Source organism: Mesoplodon densirostris, chromosome 9 (genome assembly GCF_025265405.1).
Source record: "Mesoplodon densirostris isolate mMesDen1 chromosome 9, mMesDen1 primary haplotype, whole genome shotgun sequence".
Taxonomy (NCBI): domain Eukaryota; kingdom Metazoa; phylum Chordata; class Mammalia; order Artiodactyla; family Ziphiidae; genus Mesoplodon; species Mesoplodon densirostris.
The window spans coordinates 17,380,026-17,401,716 of record NC_082669.1 but is presented as its reverse complement, the minus strand read 5'-3'; the positions used below and the strand labels follow the sequence as shown (position 1 = coordinate 17,401,716).

At 51.1% G+C, this 21,691-nt stretch overlaps 1 protein-coding gene across 8 annotated transcripts in view; it reads left to right on the top strand.

Annotated features, from left to right (window-relative positions):
• The window catches only part of ATXN7L1 (ataxin 7 like 1), a 242,304-nt gene that overhangs the window by 188,883 nt on the left and 31,730 nt on the right, over positions 1-21,691 (top strand). For all 8 annotated transcript variants that reach the window (XM_060107827.1, XM_060107826.1, XM_060107824.1 and 5 more), the window contains 2 exons: positions 718-940; positions 19,389-19,672. In XM_060107827.1, coding sequence (XP_059963810.1) covers positions 718-940; positions 19,389-19,672 — 507 coding nt within the window. The remainder of the gene's footprint in view (positions 1-717; positions 941-19,388; positions 19,673-21,691) is intronic.

The following is a 21,691-nucleotide window of genomic DNA, read 5'->3' as shown; positions in this document are numbered from 1 at the left end:
GGTGAACAAGTGGGGCATGTCTCCCAGGGCGCTGGTATTCTCTTAGAGCCCCAGGAAGGGGCTGCCCACGTCCAGGCCCCAGACCTGTGGATTCTGCCTTCAGCGTTGACATCCTCCTGCATGTCCTGGCCCAGCACCTGTGGCCCTGGACCTCATTGAGCCCTGGAGAGGCCACAGGGGCGTGTGGACAGATGCTGGCCCACCTTCTGGATCTAGAAGACCCTTTCATTCAGCCCTGCTGAATGTCACAAGTCCTTGTGACTTAAGTGCTCCTGCTAGGGGTCAGGTTTGAGAAATTGCTATTTGTTATGTGAAAAGTCCTACCCTCCCCACTGCCCCGAGGGACCATGTGGCCTCTGAGTGGCTGTCTGGGGATGGCTTGGGCTGTGTGGTTCTCTCACTACGTTCCCATGACACGGGGCATCCCCTCTGCTAGTCCTGTGGCAGTGGTTTTGCAGAAGGACCGCCTGGTAAATGCCTCCCGCGAGAACTGTCGTGTGAGTTCAGCTTGCCACTTGATACAGAGATTCAGAAGGTAATCACTGCTAGTTGGTGGGATATGATGTCAAGCAAACTAGAACTGAGGTCAGAACTGAGGCTTCGGGGACCTACACTGCAAGATCAGCACTCTCCCCTTTGCCTGTTATGTACACGCGTATGCATGTGACTCACTTGCTACAGATGATGTGCTGAGTTCTGTTCTTTCTCCCCCTGTAGAGAGAAGACACGGTTCAATGTGTAGACCTTCTCCCTCTCCGGCGTCTCCACCCTCCAATGCCCGGACGTCACTAGTACAGGTGAAAACAAAAGCCTGTCTCAGCGGCCATACCTCTGCCAGCAGCTCCTCAAAGCCATTCAAAACGCCCAAAGACAATCTCCTAACCTCCAGCAGCAAACAGCACACAATCTTTTCAGCTAAGGGATCAAGGGACAAAGCATGGTGAGTGTCGGGTGCTCGCTGCTTGTCCCTGTCACCACAGGAAACAGTGTTTACCCAGCGGCTTTGTTCCTGGGCATCACGTCCAGGAATTTGGGGAAGTGGGGAGGGAAGAGACAGAAATCCAAAATGATGGGATGAGAAACCTAAATACCAGGAGAAACAGGGCACCCACCTTAAAGGACTGTCTGCCCGACAGGGGAATTTTTTCCACTCCTGAGAGCTGAGGCAAGTTGTGTCTAAGAAGAGGGTAACGGAAATATTGCTCAGTTATACGGTCACCTCTCAATTTTCCACCCCAGTGAACAGAAGTGTTGGTATAAATAATCAAAAGCACAGCCAGTCTGCCCCGCAGGGAGTTGAGGCCCTGGTCCTTGCGCAGGGCCCTGGAAGGCAGGCCCCCCGCAGAGCTTCCCATCACGAGCAGCCTGGTCTGCACTCTGTGAAGAAGCTGCCAGCAGAGGCAGGTAATTGGGAGCTGATGGCGGAAGGAAGAAAGGAAATCCAAAGGGAATGTCGCTGCCTGCGACCTGATGGGGTGGGAGAGGGCTGGTTGCAGGTGACTGTGAAAAATCAGAGGCTTTTAATTCACTTTTTTTTAAATTTATTTTTGACTGCGTTCGGTCTTCGTTGCTCTGCGCGGGCTTCTCATTGCGGTGGCTTCTCTTGTTGCGGAGCACGGGCTCTAGGCACGCAGGCTCAGTAGTTGTGGCTCCCGGGCTCTAGAGCGCAGGCTCAGTAGTTGTGGCGCACAGGCTTAGTTGCTCCGTGGCATGTGGGATCTTCCCGGAACGGAGCTCGAACCCGTGTCCCCTGCATTGGCAGGTGGATTTTTAATCACCGCGCCACCAGGGAAGCCCTAATTCACTTTTTTATCTCTGTCTTTACCGACAAGTCAGAAAAGGTTACCTGTGGAATGGACAGATAGGAAACCAAAGTGAAAATGAGGACAGGAAGCAGAAGATGAGTATCTTCAAATGCCAAGGACCCGACTTGGAACCCTTAGGGACCGGCTTAGTACAGAGCCTCTAGCCTTATCTTGCTGGCCTCGTGAAGGCAGACGAGGGATAAGTGTGGGCTCTGTTCGTTTATATATCTAAAGAGAAAACCTCTTCTGTTCATTCATGCTACAGAAGATGTCTTCTTACACTTCTTACGTTTCTTACACTTTCTTACGTGTAATTACACTTACATTCATAGCTGGGAAAGCTGTGGACTAAAATCAGCCATCGATTGGTGTGTCACTGCACGCCGGCAATTTTGATGACTTTGTAAAGAGCTAATTATGCCAGATCAACTAAGGGGCCTCTTGTGATGGACAGGAAAGGTTTAGACATGGCTGTCAAGGAGAGGAGGCACCTGTCACGCAGCCAGGGCTCCCGGACGAGCTTTGTTCTCTTGAGTGTTAGGATCTCTGTGCTGTAAAAGGACATAGCTGGTTAGGGAAGACCTGGCCTGAGAGTGACAGTTGGTGGCCTCTGGGCCTGCCTGCTGGTAGCGTGAGTGTCCTTCTTAGGGTGACCTCGGAGAGCCCCTGAAAGGTTGTTTGCCAAGGCAGCATCTGGTGTCCTGATGTAAGTGCTTCCTGTATCACTGCCTGTATACAAATCTTAGGTGGGTGACCTTGGGGTGCCTTGGTTTTCCTCATCTGTAAAATGTGGTTACTGATATCTCTACCCCACAGGATTTTTGTGAGGATGAAGTGAACTAATTTTTATAAAAGCAGGAAGCGTGATGTCTGGAGCAGGGAACACGTTCAATAAATATTTGATGATAATGTTTTTGTCATCATTCTTATCACGTGTGCCGAAGGACAGAGTCCCTATAGCCAGGAGTACCGGTTGAGAAGCCCAGTCTCCCGGAAAAAGTAGGGAAATGGCTCTTCAGACTCAGACTGAAGTTGAAAATGGAAAAGGATAAAACCGTTTATTCAGAGTCTAGAAATGAGCTATAGAGCAGCTAAATGAGGAAAGCTGGGCAGGGGGCTCATGGGGAGTAAGTCAGAAGGAGACTCGGGGGTCATGGAAGATCATAGCATGAATGCAATAAATGATAACTGATAAACGTGGTCCCAGGAGGGTGAGATGCAGCGCCAAGAATTCTCCCAGGAGGCAAGGCTTCGAGGGAGACCGCTCAGGTTAGATCATCCTCCACGTTCGGGTCACACCCACTCAACACGCACTTACTAAGCCCTGCTATGCGCAAGGCCCCTTCAGCTAGCGGCAGAAGGTGGTTTTGAAAGAATCTGACAAAAACTAGCCAGGGTCCAAAGAAAAGCAACCAAAAGGATTGCGAGAAGGGAAATAAGCCCTCATGAAAAAAGGCCTCCAAAAACTAGAGCACTGACCTTGTGTGAAGAGTAGAAAGCTCCTGGGCAATTTACCCAACTTCAAGTAGGTAGATATCTAGACAGATCAAGGGAGGCACGCTGAGTAAGGCTGAGCGTTGACCACAGCAACCTCCTGCCCGTTCTCACCTCCGGTCAGCCCATCCCCTGCCCACCGTCACTGGGGACTCCTATTGGAGGGCTGGGAGGATTTGGTCTGGGGGCTTCCAGGGCCCGCCTCAGTTCAGGGAGCCTTCCCCAAAGGGCGGCGTGGAAGAAGGAGCACTGGAGGGGCAAGGAAAGCCAGTTCAAGGCCCAGCTCGGCCACTAACTTTCTGTGTGACCCTGAACAAGTCACTTAACTTCTCTGAGTCTTATTTTCAAGCCTGAATATTTTGTGATTTTTAAGACACAGTCCTCAAAGATTCTCTAAGGTTCCTCACTGTCTACTGAATTAAGAGTTAGGGTCTCAGCCCTTTATATATTGTAGAATCTATTCCAATGGGTGCACAAAGGGGAAAAAAAAAAAAAAGCAGAACCAGAACTGAGTTCCCCTTTAAAAGCCAAGCACCTACATCTAGGAGGAGGTGTATCTATAAGGACCCTCTAAAAACTGACTGCAAACCCCCCTAATCCAACCTTGATCATTCAGTAACATCCCATTACTCCAGCGTCCCCTCCATGTCTTCCCCTGGTCCCTTTGCCTAAACCATCCATCCTCTTTATTCAATTTAACGTTTAATGAGCACCTACTATAATACTATGTGCCAGCTCTATAACAAGCCCTGAAGATATACAGGGCTTGGCACCTATGGCGCCTCTGTGCAAGTTAGAAAAAGGCCTGGATACAGCCCTGGACCAGAGTGCACAATTGGCTAATGGTCTTCATTTCTTACTCATTTCCTCAGCCAGGCATCTAGTGCAGTCTGTAACCTGCACAACTGTACACTGTGCCCTTGAATACAACATTAAATAAGACACACACTCTGGGCCTCCCTGGTGGCGCAGTGGTTAAGAGTCCGCCTGCCGATGCAGGGGATACGGGTTCGTGCCCCGGTCTGGGAGGATCCCATATGCCGCGGAGCGGCTGGGCCCGTGAGCCATGGCCGCTGGGCCTGCGCATCCGGAGCCTGTGCTCCGCAACGGGAGAGGCCACAACAGTGAGAGGCCCGCATACCGCAAAAAGAAAAAAAAAAAAAAAAAAAAAAAGACACACACTCTGTCCTAGGGAGTCTGTAAAAAGAGACATAAGCTAACACAGAATACAATGTGGTAAGAGCTAAGATATTGGTAGCACAGCAGAAGGGCACCTAACCCAGGCTGAGGACTCAGAAAAGGTTTTTCAGAAGAGGTCGCACTCGAGCTGAATTTGAAGGGTGAATAGGAATAACCTAGACAAAGAAAAGTGGATTAGAATGGTAAATCTTATGATTGAGATATATTTTTTTTAAACACAATTTAAAAAAAACTTTTTTTTTAAGGAAATGGGGAGGGTGTTCCAGGCAAGGGGAACAGAACATGCAGAAGTACTTGCTTGTGGGGAGAGGCAGGAGCTGAAACTGAGTAGGTGAATGAGGGCCAGGTTATAAAGTTCTGCTGTATGAGCTAAATTCAGGAATTTGGGCTTCACCCTGAAAGCTGCATGGAGCTGTTAGAGGAGCAGTTTTCCATTGTACTAAGACCCCCCGACAGCAGTGTAAAGGATGGCATGAGGGGCCACTGAAGAAGCAGCCAGAGGGCTTCCCTGGTGGCGCAGTGGTTGGGAGTCCGCCTGCCGATGCAGGGGACACAGGTTCGTGCCCCGATCCGGGAAGATCACACATGCCGCAGGGCGGCTGGGCCCGTGAGCCGTGGCTGCTGGGCCTGCGCGTCCGGAGCCTGTGCTCCACAATGGGAGAGGCCACAACGGTGAGAGGCCCACGTACCGCAAAAAAAAAAAAAAAAAAAAGAAGCAGCCAGAAGAGTGAGGATGCTTTTGCATAACGCAGGTGGGGCATGGTGACAGCCTGGACCCAGGCAGCAGTAGTGGACGTGTGTGGAAGGGGCCAGGTGGGAGAGGTACTGAGGAAAACCCCACAGGACTCTGGGGCTGGTTGTCTTAGGGCTGGTAATGCAAGGGACGTGTTTAGGGTAATGTTCCTGGCTTGGACAGCTGGGTGACTGGTCCTGCTACTTCCTCAAGAGAAGGACAGAAAGGGCCAGAGTCTAGGGTGGAGAGGAGAGGATGAGTTCAGCCGGGGAGTCCACGGAGTTTGAGGTATCTGAGAAATATCTACATGGAGATGTCCGCTGGGCATTGAGTGTTTGGGCCCAGAGGTCGGGAGAGAGGCATGGGCTGGGAATGGAGATTTGAGAGTTGTCAGCGTAGACGCAGGCATTGAAGCCGTGATACAGATGGGGATTCCCGGGAAGATATGTGGCGTATTAAGAAGAGCAGGGCCCTGGAGAATGGGGTCCGAGGAGGGGAGGAACCGGAGGAAGCAGGGTTCCTTCCACGGCATCCTGTCCCCTCTCTCCTGGCCCAAACCCTGACCGCTTCTCACTGCCCACCCCAGGGACCACCTTCTCCTCAAAGCCTTTCTCTCTTATTCTCTTCCTTGTTGCCGGCCACCTGATGCACTGGCGTCTCCTTTGAACCCCCGCTGCACTTCGGTTTTGCCTTACCCGGGACCCGTTCTGTGGGGCTGTAGATTAGACCTCTGTATTCCTCCTGCTCCGTGGTGATTGCGGGGCCTCTCACATGGCAGGTCCTCACACTCAGCAAGCACAGTCCCCTTGTCAGTAAATATTTGTTGAAGTGAATGAAATGGATCTGACCATTGGAAAGCATCATAAGATTTCCATTCCTGGAGATGGTTAACCCTTTACCTAGAATTGTTTAGACTGGCACTGTCCAATCACATGTAATGTGCACCACACAGGTAATTTAAACTTTTCTAGTAGCCACGCTGGAAAAAGTGATCAGAAACAAGTGAAATTAATTTTGAGCACTGTTTTATTAAATCTAATTTAACCACAGTATTATTTCAATATATAATCAGTGAGATAGGTTGTTCTTTTTTTTTTCTTTTTTCTTAAGTTTCAAAATCCTGTGTGTGTTTTATACTTACTGCACATCTCAACTTGGACACCAAATTATCACTGGAAATACTTGATCCATACTTAGACTTCATTAAAAAAAAAACAGCGATTATAAAATAGATTTGCATACTAAGTTGTTCCAAAACATACTTAAAACATTTTCTTATAACTGAATCAAGTACCTATTTTTAAATTGTAATGAATTAAAATTAAATAAAAATTAAAGTTCAGATCCTCAGCCACATCTTAAGTGCTCAGTAGCCACAAATGGCTCGTGGCTCTTGTATCAGACAGCACAAATCTGGACACCTGGGCCAGGTGAACTCTCTGGTTCTTTCATTCACAGGTGTGTGAAGGTGGCTCCTTGGGTCTCTTTAATGCTGTCCTCCCCTCAGGAGTTGCTAAATTCCAAGGTGGAAGGAACTCTCTGCTTTCTCACATTCGCCTGCTGCTGCCAGGGGTTTCGTGGGGGCAGACCCAGAGGACCCAGTTTGGCCATGTAGAGAATCCCCTGCCCAAACTCTGTTCCCTGCTTCCAGGAGCTCTGCATCTAAAGGCCAAAGCATAAGCCGTGTCTGCAGGTGGTGGGCCGTGGCCTTTAGATGAGATTAACAGCAGGTTAGCAACACGCCCTTTTCCAAGTAGCTCAAATTCACGTGTCCGGCCATAAAACACCGCTCCTAAGTTCAGGCCCACCTCCTGCCGTCTCACATAAGGTTAAATGGTCCGTGGATTTGTTGTTTTCTCCCTTCTGTGCCTGGAGAGGTTAAAAAGTAACTGCATTAGAAGAAAGGGGGAAACAGGGCATCCCTGGGCTACCAGCCTTGTCCCCTGCAGATCTGCCTAGCAGCACCCACGGTTTGCCCAGCTCCCAGGCTCTCAGAGCCCTTCTCCACTAATTCACCGTCCTGCCCATGGGGACCACCCCTGGGGGAGCCAGAGGCCAGAGAATACCCTGCCCGAAGCCCATGGAGCCCGTAAAGGTGGAGGGAGGTGGGTAAGACTTCCCAGGTGAAGTCAAGAGAGAATTACGACCGGCTCTTTCTGAGCTCGGACGAGGGTCTCAGACTTTTCTTATGAGTCGCTGCTCATCCAGAGAACCAGCTCCTTACACGGGGTCTGCATCAGCCGGTCTGACTTTCCTACCAGCTGCCACTTCAGCCACCCTGGTCCAGCGCGGTGGGAGATGGGGGAGCTCAAATCCGCAAAGCCACTGATGTGGGCGGGGGCGGGGAGGAGGTTTTCCTCCCGTGCGTGGCTTGCTGCCTTCCCTTTGGGCCTTATCAGCCCACTGTGTGCTGAATGCTAAATGTGCTCAGCTATTAAAAATGCAGAAGATGAGCCTGCTGCTCCAGAAGGAAAATGAACCAGAGCAAGAGAAAAATCAGCAAGCTCCCGGGTCTCCTTGCAAGTGCCCGGTGGCGGGTGGAGGAGGGGTCCCCCTTCTCACAGAGGTAGGGCTCCTGTGGGTGTTCGGGGTGGGAGGCGTGTGCTCCTGGGCGGCGGAGGCTGTGCAGTAGGAGCGCTCTGGAAGCTCTCCCGCCGCTTTATGGAGAAGGAAGTGATAACTGCGAGGCCCCGTGGGAGAAACGAGGCTGGCTTGTGGCTCTTGCCTGGTGCTGGCGTGAACTGGGGGCAAGACCACGGCTCAGTATCGATGGCTCCCACAGGACGTAGGGAGTGACCTCAGGACTTTGGCTGAGGCTGGAAAATTCTAGAGACCCAAAGGGCTGCAGCAGACCCTCCAGGTGACCTAACCGCTCCGACCACCCCACATCCCTCAGCAGGGTTCTTGCAGTGCCCCTGCCCTTCTCAGTATTCTTCAGTGGCCCTCGGTTATTTGCCCACAGAAGCTCAACCCCTTTGGAGGTAGATATATGATCTGGCATTTCCCACCTGTCCAACGGCTACTGCCAATGTTTTAACCCCTTCATTTCATTTTCCAGGTGTCCCGATCTCATTGTAGCTCCTTGCCTGTCCCTACACATACTTAAAATCTCTGCATGAGCATCACTTCCTCCATGAAGCCTTCCTGGATTTTTATACAGACTGAGATGCTCCTTCTTCTAAGCTCCCATTAACACTCAAGATACCACTCTAACAGGTACCATCATACATGGTACTTGTTTGCATCTCTATCCTCGCCTGCCCTCTGCTGCATGCCCATTTTGTAGCATGGAATCTGGTGTCCAGCAGATATTTCATAAACGAATGTACGAGGAGTGAGTGAACGAAGGAAGGGGTCTGTGAAGTACAGCTGCTCCTCCTTCTTCCTCGCAGAGATGCTAAAGGAAGCAACAGGTATAAATAATGACTTTTTGAGTCCTCGAGGAGAAATCAGGGTGCCGTTTTCCATCGTGGCATTCTTTTTCTCCGTTACAATTTATTAGAGTTAGGAAGAGAGCGCTAGGTCCTGGGTGATAAAAAGGAAAAACCCTCTATGCTCTGGCAAGAAGGGAGAGGTATTTGCTTTTCAGTTAGAGGCCGCAGTTACAGTCATGACCACAGCACAGCCCCTGCGTGTCGTGTCCCAGGATGCGCTTGACCCTATGAGGAAAACCCAGCGCAGAAGGGACGTGAGGAGGTGGTGTGGCGTTCCACAGAAGTCCCTCCCTGGACTCCCACGTACAGATCCAGCCCCTCACACAGGAGATGAGGGGGGCAGTTTTTGCCCCTAGTGGTACAGGTGTGGGTATCAAGGGAGTAGGAATGGGTTAGAGGCTGAGGGAGGGAGGGTGAGTGGACTGCAGGATGAGCCACAGGATAGAAAGGGCAGGTGGGTACGAGGATGGCAGGGAGGCAGGTTAGGATATTCAGGCATCCGGAGGGGGTAATGTCCCTGCCAGGACAGGGAGGCACCTGGAGCTTAAGCATCTAAGTGCTGCCTGTTCCCTGAGTTTCAGAAGAACAATGGACAGCTCCTTGGGTGTAAATTCAACTGACCTTGTCAAGTCACAGAAGTGCTCAAAAATAGAGACCAGAGTCTACGGAAGGAAAATACAGGCTATGACAGCTGGGGAGAGAAAAGAGGTGGCCTGACTGGAGAGAGAGAGTCTGAGCCGTGAAGGTTGGTAACCGTGGTCCCTCACATCTGCAGAGCACATTGTCATTTTTAGATGCCTTCGTAGCCCCACTCCCTTTTTTTTCAGTTCCTTTTTGTTTGTTTTTTGTTGGTTTTTGGCAGCACCGGGAGACTTGTGGGATCTTAGTTCCCCAACCAGGGATCGAACCCAGGCCCTCAGCAGTGAGAGTGCAGAGTCCTAACCACCGGACCACCGGACCGCCAGGGAAATCCCAATAGCCCCACTCCCTTTTGAGCCTCAAGGCTACTCGGTGATGAGATGAGGAAACAGATGAAGTGGCTCCCTGAGGTGGCACACGCAGCTGGATAGGGATGGAGCTGGGGCTGTGATAAGGATCCCCGCCCTTAGAGCTCCCTGAAGTTCAGCCCCTTTCTCGTCCTTCACTTTGCTGAACGAATGCCCTGGGTCAACCTTTCTAAGCCTCAGGTTTCTCATCTATAAATTAAGGAGGAAACACAACCTCCCGTGTGGGCGCAGCCTACCGCCCAGCGCCTAGCAGTGCTCAGTGTGTGCCTGGCAAGGGCGAGGGAGAGGCGTGAGGGATGGGGGGAGGTCGACAACACCCCCGCCGTGTTGACATCGCCATGGCGCTTCTACCAGGAAGAGAGACAGCTGAAGGCTGGTCCTTTCCTGAAGCATTTGTGCTGCTAGAGAGCTGCTTTGCTTCGTAGTGTGTTATGTGATTTAACCTTCACTGCAAACATTGAGTCAGTCATCAAACACTGATTGAGCCTAAGTGCTAAATAGTATGTATGTCGCTGGGATAACTCCAGAGTGATGTATGCACTTGGTCCAGCTCCCCGCCCTCGGGTAGTTCATGGTCTGGCCGGGCCACAGAGTCTTAGAGCTAAAACCTTGCTCTTTGTGGTGATAAGTGTGGCAGAAAGACCAAGGGACGCACAGCCAGCACTGAGGGAGGAGAGGTCCCGTCACCAGGATCAGGGCAGATGGGGGCGTGTTCACCCTGAGGAGGGAGGCGGGCACCGCAGCAGAGGGAGCTGCCCACCCACGCAAAGGCCCAGAGCCAGGCGAACGGACACAGTGTTCCAGGAGCTAGAGTCCCGCGAGGCGCTGGGAGAAGGTGCCCGGGGCGGGAACCGTCGGGGGCCAGCTGCGAGGTTGGACTTGGTCCCCTGGGCAGTGGGGAGCCCACAAAGTCTTCTAAGCAGCAGGATAGCAGGGTCGGATTTGCATTGGTGGAGGTGGATTGAGCCCAGAGAGAGGCTGGATGATGATGGGATTTCGATACAGGTTCAGGCAAGCCGTGATGACGGTGAGGACGAGGCCTGAAGTGGTAACGCAGAAAGGGTGACAACACGGGGGAAGGTCTCCAACTGGATGGTGATGTTGCTAACGTAGAGCTTTTTAAAAACACAAAGTGTTTTTAATTCGGGGCAAAGCATTTCCTGAGTCTGCTGTAGGGCTTGGCCTTCTGGATGGAGGTGGCTTGGGTGCGGGGCTGCCTGCCCAGTTCTGGATTCCAATACGGAGAAGGAGGAAGAGGTCGAGAGGAAAGATGCTTCCTGGGGAAGTGGCCGTGTGCAAGAAGCTGGGAGCAGAGGCTGGGGCGCTGACAGCAGCCCGGGATGCTATGCTCAGAACAAGCTTCCTGAAAGCAGAAGCTGAGGGCCTGAGCCCCGGTCCCGGTTGCCCGCCTTCCCTGGCAGGGGGATGGAAGATGTTCTGTGCGGGTCCCGTCTCTCCCTCGGGGGCGGTGTTGGCTGCAGGGTTTGAGGGAGGCAGTGAAGGTGCTGGCCGCGCGGGCTCTGGAAGGCGAGGGCTAGGCCCGGCAGGCAGGGCACCTTGTAGCTCCAGCAGCGGGAGCCGGTGACCTCTGGTGGCTGCAGGCGGGAGCGCGCCCACTGGCAGCTCCTGAGCCGAGTGTGGCCTGGGCCGGCGCTGGGGGCTCCGTTCTGCCCTGCACCAGCGCTCCCTCCAGAATCCACTTGCTTCCTGATCCCTCTCATCTCACATCCTGCCCTCAAAGGCCCTTGATACCGTTTATGCCTTGATGAGAATTTCACTGGGTACTCATTTTCATTGTGAGGCTTTTCGTTCTCACATGTAGAAGGAAAGGCACTGAGCAGGTAGGGTTGGTTTGGTCTGGGCTTGTCTTAAATTCCACCCGGACTCACTGCCCGGGGCTGCACCTCTGCAGGCAGGCTGGTCCCCAGTGCACTCCGGAGACAGCCTGTCCAGCTTCATGTACCCTACTGTCCCAGGACTCTGTCTTCCCTTCGTTATCTTCCTCTCTCCTCTGGCTTGCCGATTTTTCCCACGGTCTTGGGGTCTTATGACTCCCCAGGCATGTCAAGGCATTTAGTGCCCATTGATCTCTCACTGGGTTCGGAGACCACCTTCTGAGCTCCGTGCCTTGGGAAGCCCTGATTAACAGAAGTGCCAGAGACACTAAACAGAGGCTGATGCTGGGACTTCCTGCTTCCAGGGAATGCGGAGCAGCCTAGAAGGGGGCACATACAGTTCTTCTTCCAGAAGGCGTTTTAGGGCCAGCAAGGACCCCCATTGCCTCACACAAGTCAGGGTTGCAGGACACTACATGTTCGTATGAGAGGAGGCTGGAGTTCCTCTCACTCTTCTAGAATGTGTATGCAGGTGGGAGCTTTCACCACTAGTCCAGGCTTGGGCAGTGCCTAGGAGACCAGAGACAGAGAAGCAGGTGGGATGGTGAAGTAGGGCTGAGGGCTCCTGGAAAGGGATTGAGGCTGGAAAGGCTTCTTACTCAGCTCTGTCTTTCCCCTTCTGCACCCCCAAGAAGTGGTCCTCCACTCTGGGTAAATATGGAGGGCCATCTGCTCCCACCCATCTTCCACTCGTGCCCCCCACATCCTCTTCCACCCCTCCCCCCATCATGGGACCAGAAGGGCTAAGAGGACAAAAAGTTCTGATCGTGACAGTGACTTGCACCCCAGAAGCATCAGGGGCAGTAGGGAGAGGGGACGGCATGATCCTCTCCCCCTTTTTGTTTTTGCTACAATGTATTGAGGACCAACTATGTGCCCAAGCACCACACTAAGCGCTGTATATGTATTATCTCGGTTCATCACTTCAAATACCTGTCATGACCTTCATTTTACCGATAAGGAAGCTGAAGCCAGAGTAGTGAAATTCTGAGATGAGCCAGGCAGGGCAGCCTCACATGCCTGCCTGGGCTTTGCACGGCGAGGCCATCCTGCCGAGGAGGTGAGGAGGAACAGAGGCCAGCGCTCATCCACTTGCCAGGCTGGCCGCCATCTTTTAATTCCCACAGAAGTCAGATGGCTTTCCCACCATAATGCATCTAGCAATAGAAAAGGCAGGATTTGGATCTAGGTTTGTCTGATTTCAAAGCCTGTATTCCTAACCATTATCGTAAATTATCTTGCAACACCTTCCACATCCTATGACCTTACCAGAACAATGACAAGGCACAGACCCCCAACTCAGCCCTACGTGTTCTCCCTGGTTTGATCTTACCTGCCTCTGGCCACGTTTACAATTTGTCCGAGTCAGCTTGTTCATGTCCCCCTGCCTCCTAAGGGAAAGTCCCACATCATTCTTCCCAGCCACTCACCGCCTCTTCCCCCAACTGATGGATGAGATCTTGACCTATCACCCAAGTCACTGATGAATCTTCTTGACACACTTTAATCTTCTTGGCCAGCGATGGGCCCCTGCGAGCTCCTGTGGGTACAACTCTGGGCTGGCACGAGACCCTGCTAACCAATCTTTTTTTGCCTCTGCTGCCAGGGCCACTCACCCCCAGTAGCTGTGTGGTCTAACCACATTTTGCCAGCTTGCTGGGGGTGTGTTATGTGGGAGGGCATCCAAAACTGTGCAAAGGCCAGGAGAGGTTATGCATGCTGCTTCCTCTCTGCCCACCAGGCCTGACACTCAGCCACAGAATAATATTAATCTGGCAGATTTCCTTATTTCCCATGCTCGGTGGTTGATTACCCTGTTTACTGTTTGCTTCAGGTGTTGACAAATTGGCTTTCTGAAAGTCTTCCCAAACGTTTTCCAGATTGAAAAAAATACTATGCATTCATCTGTCAGGATTTATATAGCACTTCCTGTGTCTATTGTACCAAAATAGGACTTTACAGCTCTGTTATTTAGGCTGATTCTTAGGGATTGCCTGACTCCCAGACTTCAAGAATGTCCCAAGTATTCCTTCAATTTAAAGAATCCAAATTTGACTTAATGGCTTGATAGCAGCCCCCAAAATGCATCCAAGAGAGCCAAATAGAATTCCTTCTCTGAGGGCCTTTTAAGATGAGGTCAATTCCTTTTGCTTTGGGATGACTTACCTACTATCCCTTCTTGGAAGGCAAGAGGCTGGGTGAGATGACCCTTTCAAGGATCAGCCAGTGAGTCAGAGATCCTCAAAATTCTGCCAGACCAGAAACACAGGCTCATGGGCCTTAGTTGAAGGAATTGGTGGGAAGAAATCAGACAGCTGAGAACTCTCACCAGACATGTAACCTACAGCACAAATACCATATGTCTTCAGGCTCCTGCCTGTGAACTCCATCTTTCCCCTGTGCTGCTAAGTGGAACAGGGCTGGCAATGATTTCTGCAGGCCTAAAGATTTTCTGGACCATTCTTTTTTTTTTTTTTTTTTGTGGTACGCGGGCCTCTCACTGTTGCGGCCTCTCCCGTTGCGGAGCACAGGCTCCGGACGCGCAGGCTCAGCGGCCATGGCTCACAGGCCCAGCCGCTCCGCGGCATATGGGATCTTCCCAGACCGGGGCACGAACCCGTGTCCCCTGCATCAGCAGGCGGACTCTCAACCACTGCGCCACCAGGGAAGCCCCTGGACCATTCTTTGAAGGCTTATCTGTTGATGACGGAAGGATAAATCATGATCGCCAGGAAAGCATAGCTGGAGGGAGAGCAGCTTGTCCCGCAACACGTTGGTGGCCCTCGAAACGGCACCTTAAGATTCTCCACCTCTGCTCTTTTGCAGACATCACTGGGCGGGGAGGGGAATCTACCTGGTGCCAGGAGAACCATTTTTCTTAAAGCCAGAGGTCTCTCCTTGGTCCAGAAAGGTAAATTCAGACAGGCCAAGCACCCAGGAAGAAGACGCCGGCAGCCGAAGCAGCATAAAGAAGCAAGGTAGATCCAGCAAGGAAGATGAGGGGGGACTATTCTCGGCTGTGGGATCCCTTCTGGGGACTCGGGACAGAGACGCAGAGACAACAAGGAGATAAGTGCTCCCAGTATATTAGACACAGCAGGGGGACAAGCTGCAGCCCTGGGCTCCCTGAGAGAGTTCATCCCAAGCAAACAAAACAGTCATTATGAAAGCAGCAGGGAAAGAGTGGGGACACGTCTTTTCCCTTTCAAACCTTACTCCTCAAAGAAAGGACAATAGTGAGTTGATAAATACAACTAATTGTGAGTGTATAAGTGCATCCCTTAAGACTGAAAGGGAAGGAACTTGAGGGGCTTTTGTTAAACTTCAGGGGAACTAAGCAAAGAGGCTAATCAATTGCTTAGTTAGTCATCTGGGTGTTGCCAGTTCTCCACCCCTCCCAGCTCCTAGCAGCACATGGAGGTGCTGGGGTTCCTGTGATTTGACACAAAGTGGGAGATGCTCAAACTGTGACATCAGGGGTCAGAATCTTTTGGCTTCTTTCCAAATGGAAAAAAAAGTGAGCCTGTTATTCAGGGTCTGCTGCCCAGGCTGGAACACTGTACTTATTGGCTGGGAGAGGTGATGGCAGAGGAGGGAGGGGAGTGGGAAAAGGGCCAATGGGAGAAAGGAGAAGGCAGTCCTGCGGTGATAGGGTTAGGGCAGCTGCGCTCCCTCACACACGCGGGGGTCTGTATGTAAGTGACACAGGACCTGGGGCTCTCAGTACTGTCTTATGTTAGCCAGGGCTGAAAACAATCAAACCTCTGGGATTGGCTTTCCAAATCGTGTGGTACCTTCTTGCGATCATTTGCTCCTTGTTCATCTGTTTGGGGTCTGGGGGCTGTTGCCAATAGTAGTGAAGAAAGGAGACTGAATTCTCAGCTGGACCAGTGGCTGACATTTATGCTGGGGAATGAGGGTGGCGAGGTTAACTAGGAAGGTCTCTCTCTCTCTGTCTCTCTCTCTGTGTCTCTGTCTCTGTCTCTCTCTCTCTCTCTCATTTCTCCTGAGGATGTGTTTGACCCTTGCTACTATCACTGAGCTTCCTGCTTCCCTGTCTTCTCTTAACACCCAGCAGAAGTACCTTCTCAACTCAGGCCACAAGCAGGTCGCCTTAGAGGGGAAGCCCAAAGCCTTTGGGGGAAAGAATGGATGCTAAAGAGAAAAGGATCAGGGCTTCCCTGGTGGCGCGGTGGTGGAGAGTCCGCCTGCCGATGCAGGGGACACGGGTTTGTGCCCAGGTCCGGGAAGATCCCACATGCCGCGGAGCGGCTGGGCCTGTGAGCCATGGCCGCTGGGGCTGCGCGTCCGGAGCCTGTGCTCCGCAATGGGAGAGGCCACGACAGTGAGAGGCCCGCGTACGGGAAAAAAAAAAAAAAAAAAAAAGGATCAGAGATGGTCCGCAGTCTGTCCTCCTGTCTGTCTGTAGCCCTTCTCCCTTAGCTAGTGGACACCCTCAGAATTCCCACCCCAGCAACTCAATCTTCCTTCTCCTCCCAGTGCCAAGTGGCTGCTTACCTGGCTTCAGGGGCGTTTACGCCGTGGCTCCACTCCTCACCTGGTCTTTGGAGCCCTTTGAAACATTCTTTCCTTAACACCCCCCATTCCAATCCAAGAGGACCACACATCAGCCTTCCCTTCTTGTTTCTGATGCACTTCAGTCCCACATCCTGTCTCTGGGCACTGGGACTGAAGTCCAGCTGGAGTTACGGAAGCGTTGGCAGTAGAGGGTGTGAGTGGACCACGCTCAAGTAGTGGAGAAAATCCCAAATTAGGAGATCAGTCACACATATCCGCCGGCTTGGCTCAAGCTCAGTCACTAACACGCAGTCAGGAAGAAGCATCACCATCAAAGAGGTGAGTCACGTGGCACCGTTCCAGTGGCTGGACCCGCTGCACCTGTGCTCTCGTATCTGCCTTAAGGGACTTGCTGGAGTTGGACCGTGACCTCAGGGGAGAAACACAGGCTGTACTGTGAGCATCTGAGGACCACTTGACTCGGTTTTTAAATTTATTTCACTTGGTCTAATTGCTCTGGATCATTCTATCCCAACATCATATCTCTGCTAAGCTCATGAGTACTCAGCACTCAACTCAGACCGGCTCATGGGACAAGAGCTGGATCTGGAGCGTGAAGGTCCTAATTTCCTTTCCTGAACTCACTTGGCTTCACAAGGAACTATATCAGAGGAGACCCCACACGTGCTAGAGAATCCTCTCACCTGGCTACTAGTCCATGTGTTCACATCAACACTTGAAGTTTAACTTTTTTCTAAAGAAATAAAAGTCTGCAGGTCAAAACAAGGGTGACAGATAAATCAACAAGAGCTTTTTAAGCAGGCTCTTATAATTTTTTTTTTTTTTTTTTTTTTTTTTTTTTTTGCGGTACGCGGGCCTCTCACTGTTGTGGCCTCTCCTGTTGTGGAGCACAGGCTTTGGATGCACAGGCTCAGCGGCCATGGCTCACGGGCCCAGCCGCTCCGCGGCATGTGGGATCTTCCCGGACCAAGGCACGAACCTGTGTCCCCTGCATCGGCAGGTGGACTCTCAACCACCACGCCACCAGGGAAGCCCAATATGTATTTTTAAAGTCAGGATATTGAAGTATAATTTAAGTTACATGAGTTTGTAATTTGTGGGGGTTTTTTTTGGTTTGTACATTAAAAAAATTTTTTTAACTATGGTAAAATACATGTAACAAAATTTCCCACGTTAACCATGTTTAAAGTCCAGTTCAGGAGTATTAAGTACATTCACATTGTCGCGCAGCCCATCTCCAGGGCTCTTCAGCTTGCAAAACTGCAACTCGATACCCGCTAAATGGTATCGCTAAACTGGATACTCCCCTGCGACCACCATTCTCCTTTCTGTCTCTGTGAACTTGACCACTCTATGTGCCTCATACAAGTGGAATCATACAGTATTCACCTTTTTCTGACTTGCCTATTTCACTTAACATAATGTCCTCAGTGTTTATCCATGTGTCAGAACGTCCTTCCTTTTTAAGGCTGAATAATATTCCATTGTATGTATATACCACATTATGTTTATCCATTTATCCATTAGTGGACATTTAGGTTGCTTCCACCTTTTGGCCACTGTAAATAATGCTGCTGTGAACAAAGTGTACAAACATCTCTTTGCGACTCTGGTTTCTATAATTTGTGTCTTTTAAAATTGAGTGAAGGAATGAGCCTGGACGAATTCCATAATCCCTTGGCTTTGCATTTTTTACCATTTGGAAGAAATCAAGAATGCAGCACTAATTTCACCAGGTAATATCTTTGCAGCTTCTTAGTGTGCTGACTTTTCAAGGGCTTCTTGTGCTCTTCCTCAGCGATAGGGGAGTGCTTTGAGAATTGCCATTAACTAGAAAGTAGCAGCACTGCAGCTATATCTCGGTGATTGAAACACTCATCAAAGGCTGAACCGTCAGGGACTTGGTGTCTAACTAAAAACCACTGTTCCAGTTTCCCCTCACGTGGGACTCGAAGTCCCACCGCACGCTTCCCCGGGACAAGAAAGCACGTGGTCCTGGGGTGAAGTCTCAAGTCTGGGAGCGTTTTGCTCCACCCCTGAGTGCCCTGCTTACTAGCAAAGGCCTATAAATAACACGCGGGATCCTGTTCCAAAGTCAGCAAAGGGGCAGGGGCTGAGGGGTTGCTGAAATAATGTCATGAACAAGTTGATCAAAGAAATGATCTGTGGATGAATCTTAGGGAAGGGAGAGCCGGCCAGCCATGTGGGCAGATAAGACTCCTCAACTGCAAAACCAGCCTGTCTCTCATGTCCTCCATGGTCTGCAGGCATGTCTAAGCCCTCTTCTAGCCCATTTGGCATTCAGAGAGCTAAGTCGGCTTCACTGTCATCTCAGAAATGACTCGGGGGGGCTGAAGTTGTTCACATCCTGCCCCCCTGCAAGGAGGAAGGGGAATCTAGTTCAGGAACCGAAACCAAGCTTATTCATCTCATCTCATCTTTTCAGACCCCGAGACAGAGTTCTCCACCGCCCCCCAGACACAGGGTCATCCAGCATGAAATGCACAGAAATCAAATGCATATCCGTTGCAGGAGAAATGGCAGGGAAGTGGGGCTAAGGTGACAGACTCTGCAGAGCAAACGTAACACCTTTGTGCTCTGTCTTCTTAAAATTCATCCTCTCACCTGCCAGCCTTGAGAATTGCCTATTTACATAACTAGCTGCCTAAAATGGAATATTAGATAATGTTCCATGGCGGCTCACTCAATTTGAGCCCATCCCCGGGATATGAGTGATCCAGAAGTCCTCTGACAGTGTATAGCGTGGCACGCTGGCCCGCAGCCATGCCTCCGTGTTGTGTGAGCTCCGAGCTAAACAGATGTCAGGCCCGATCGCCTGGGTGGGAGACCAGCCGAGCCGCGGGGAGGGAGGGGGCGTGATTCAGCACGCGGCTCCGTGGCACAGCGGCCTTCGTGGACAGACAGCATCGCTTCCTGAGCTTCACAGCAGGCGCCTTGTTCTGCCTAAGGTGCCGTCTCGGAGACTACAGACTAAAGGGACTGAGAAAGGGGGGAGCTGCAGGATCTACGGGGACAACCGGTCCAGGAGGTAATCAGTTCTGATGCCATCCCTGGCGCTGTGCCAGCCTCACACCCGCTATTGGTCCTTTCCAAGGCGTGCATCTCCCTCCCGTCAGAACTGGAATCCTGCTGCTCTAGTATAGGAGGAGTATAAATAAGTGATAAGGAAGTGTCCTGATAACGATAAGCAGGGATATCTTCTCGGCGTACCAGATGAATCAAAGAAGGCAATTGTGTGTGTTTGTTCATTTATTTTTCAGTGTTCCGGTTCCCGTAGTCAGTTTAGAGAAAATTCCTAACCTAGTGAAGGCAGATGGTGCCAATGTCAAAATGAACTCTGCAACCACTACTGCGGTCACTTTCTGCTCCACCTCATCCTCTGCCGTCTCCACCCCACCTGTAATTAAGCCGGTCTTGATGTCCAAGTCAGTGCCACCTTCCCCAGAGAAGATCTTAAATGGCAAAGGAATTCTGTCTGCCACCATAGACAAGAAACACCAAAATGGCACCAAAAACAACAACAAGCCTTACAGGAGACTTTCAGGTACGTGTCTGTGTCCTTCGAGTCTGGCTCGTGATCAGATTGCAGTTGAGTTGCGTCCAGAACGAGAGAGTGATGCTTTCTTATCACTGAGCAGGTCTGTTTCGTTTTAAGGGAGACACGGAGTTTACCTGCAAACAGGAACCTCCCCCGCCCCTAAAAATACAGGGGAGAACTGGTTCTCTTAATCCCAGGCCAGATGCGGTACCTCTCTCGGCTCAGCACTGAGCAGCAGTTACCTTAGTGACCCCGAGGCAGGAGGCTCTGCAACCCCTCAGCAGTCTGTGGATTCGGAGGGTCTTGTCCTCACACTGACAGGCCGAACTGCCCCTGGGTTCCGGAAAGCAGAGTCGGGCAATCCACCGTGATATCTCCCAGTAGCTCAGGGCAGGCTTGGGACAGTCGCATTGGTGCTGTCTGCCCATCTCCATCCTTTGGCCTCGTTGGTTTCCAGGTTGATTCTGTGGTCTGGGGCTACAGCTGCCTTTCCCACATAAGCAGATTGGAATTTCCATCTGGGAACGCTTGGACTGGCGCAGCAGATGGGGCGTTGAAGGGCCTCTCTCCAATCTACTTGGTTGCCTGAGTACCTCAGGGTACCCAGAAAGGTGCACATGGCCAGTCCTTAAGACAATGGTTGCACTTAGGGGCCCCCAAGTGGGTGATATTTGCTTTGGGATTGTTGTAGAAGGAAATCTGGCAGTTTTACTTTCTCTAAAAGAACAAGAAAAGCTATAAACTTTATAACTTCTTCACACACTCTGGGCATTTATCAAATGTCAACCAGAAAAGAGAAAATACAGTTGACCCTTGAACAGCGCGGGGATTAGGGGTGCCGACCCTCCACGCAGTCAAAAATCCCTGTGTAATTTCTAGTTGGCCCTTCGGTATCTGCAGTTCCTCTGTATTTGCGGATTCAGCCAACCTCCAATCATGTAGAACTACAGTATGTACTATTGCAAAAGATCCGCGTGTAAGTGGACCTGCACAGTTCAAACCCACGTTGTTCATGGGTCCACCGTACAGGGTAAGCTGCCCTGTGAAAGTGAAGCTGTGTCCTCTGGTATGAGCATAATTCCTAAGCGCCCCAAGAATTGTGGGTCATTTTCATTTTCTACTTTGTGTTTATCTGTGTTTCAGTTTCTCTATCTTACATCTGTCAGTTTTAAAAAGTTTACTTCTTAAAAGTACCTCAGGCCCAAAGCATTCAAATGACAGAGTTATTTTACCCTGAAAATCTCTCCATGTCCTTTCCACCCACTGTCCAGAAAGAAAGGCAGAGCCTGGCGCTCTCTTGAGGGCGGGGGCCTCACTGTGTGGACGGAGCCCCCCCCCCACCCCGCCCCACTCCTGGCTGTCTCCCTGCAGGGAAAGTTCATCTTCACTCTGCAGAGGGGGGCAATCCAATAGGCCTGGCTGGGCGCAGTGAGGCCGGGCTTCCTCCTCCTGGCAGAAGTATGACCATGGCTTCCAGCCGGCACCTTAATCTGAAGTTGTTCGGGCATTTTTTTGTGTTTGGGGATTTTGCATTTTGTTGGTGGTTTTGTCTTATTGGGTCTTTTGCTTATTTCTCTCTCACTTTCACATTTGGCAGCCAGCTCCTACCCCCAGCCAAACAACCTGCTCAGTTCCAGGCCAGCACGAGTGCCAGTGTGGATCTGGGCACGGGTCTGACTCCGCCAGGCCCAAGGGAAAGAACTCACACCGGGCGGCCTGGAGCCTGGCACCCAGACCCTCCTCGGTGGGCAGAGAGGGCTCGTAGGAAAGTGAACATCTCCAGGCCTAGCAGTTTTCTTTTCTTAAAAATGAAGCTTAAACAAAGAAGACAAAAGCAAAAGAAAGAGGCAGGGTGCATTCTGATAGTCAACCAGGAAATCTGTCTTGGATATGAGAACGGTTTTATTGCAAACATCATCATCACCACTGTTGCAACCTCTCCACAGCTCCCAAACCTTCTTTTAAAAATAGAGTGCGTTCATTTATTATGGTCAGAGCTTACTCCACCAAGTTCAGGCAGTTTTT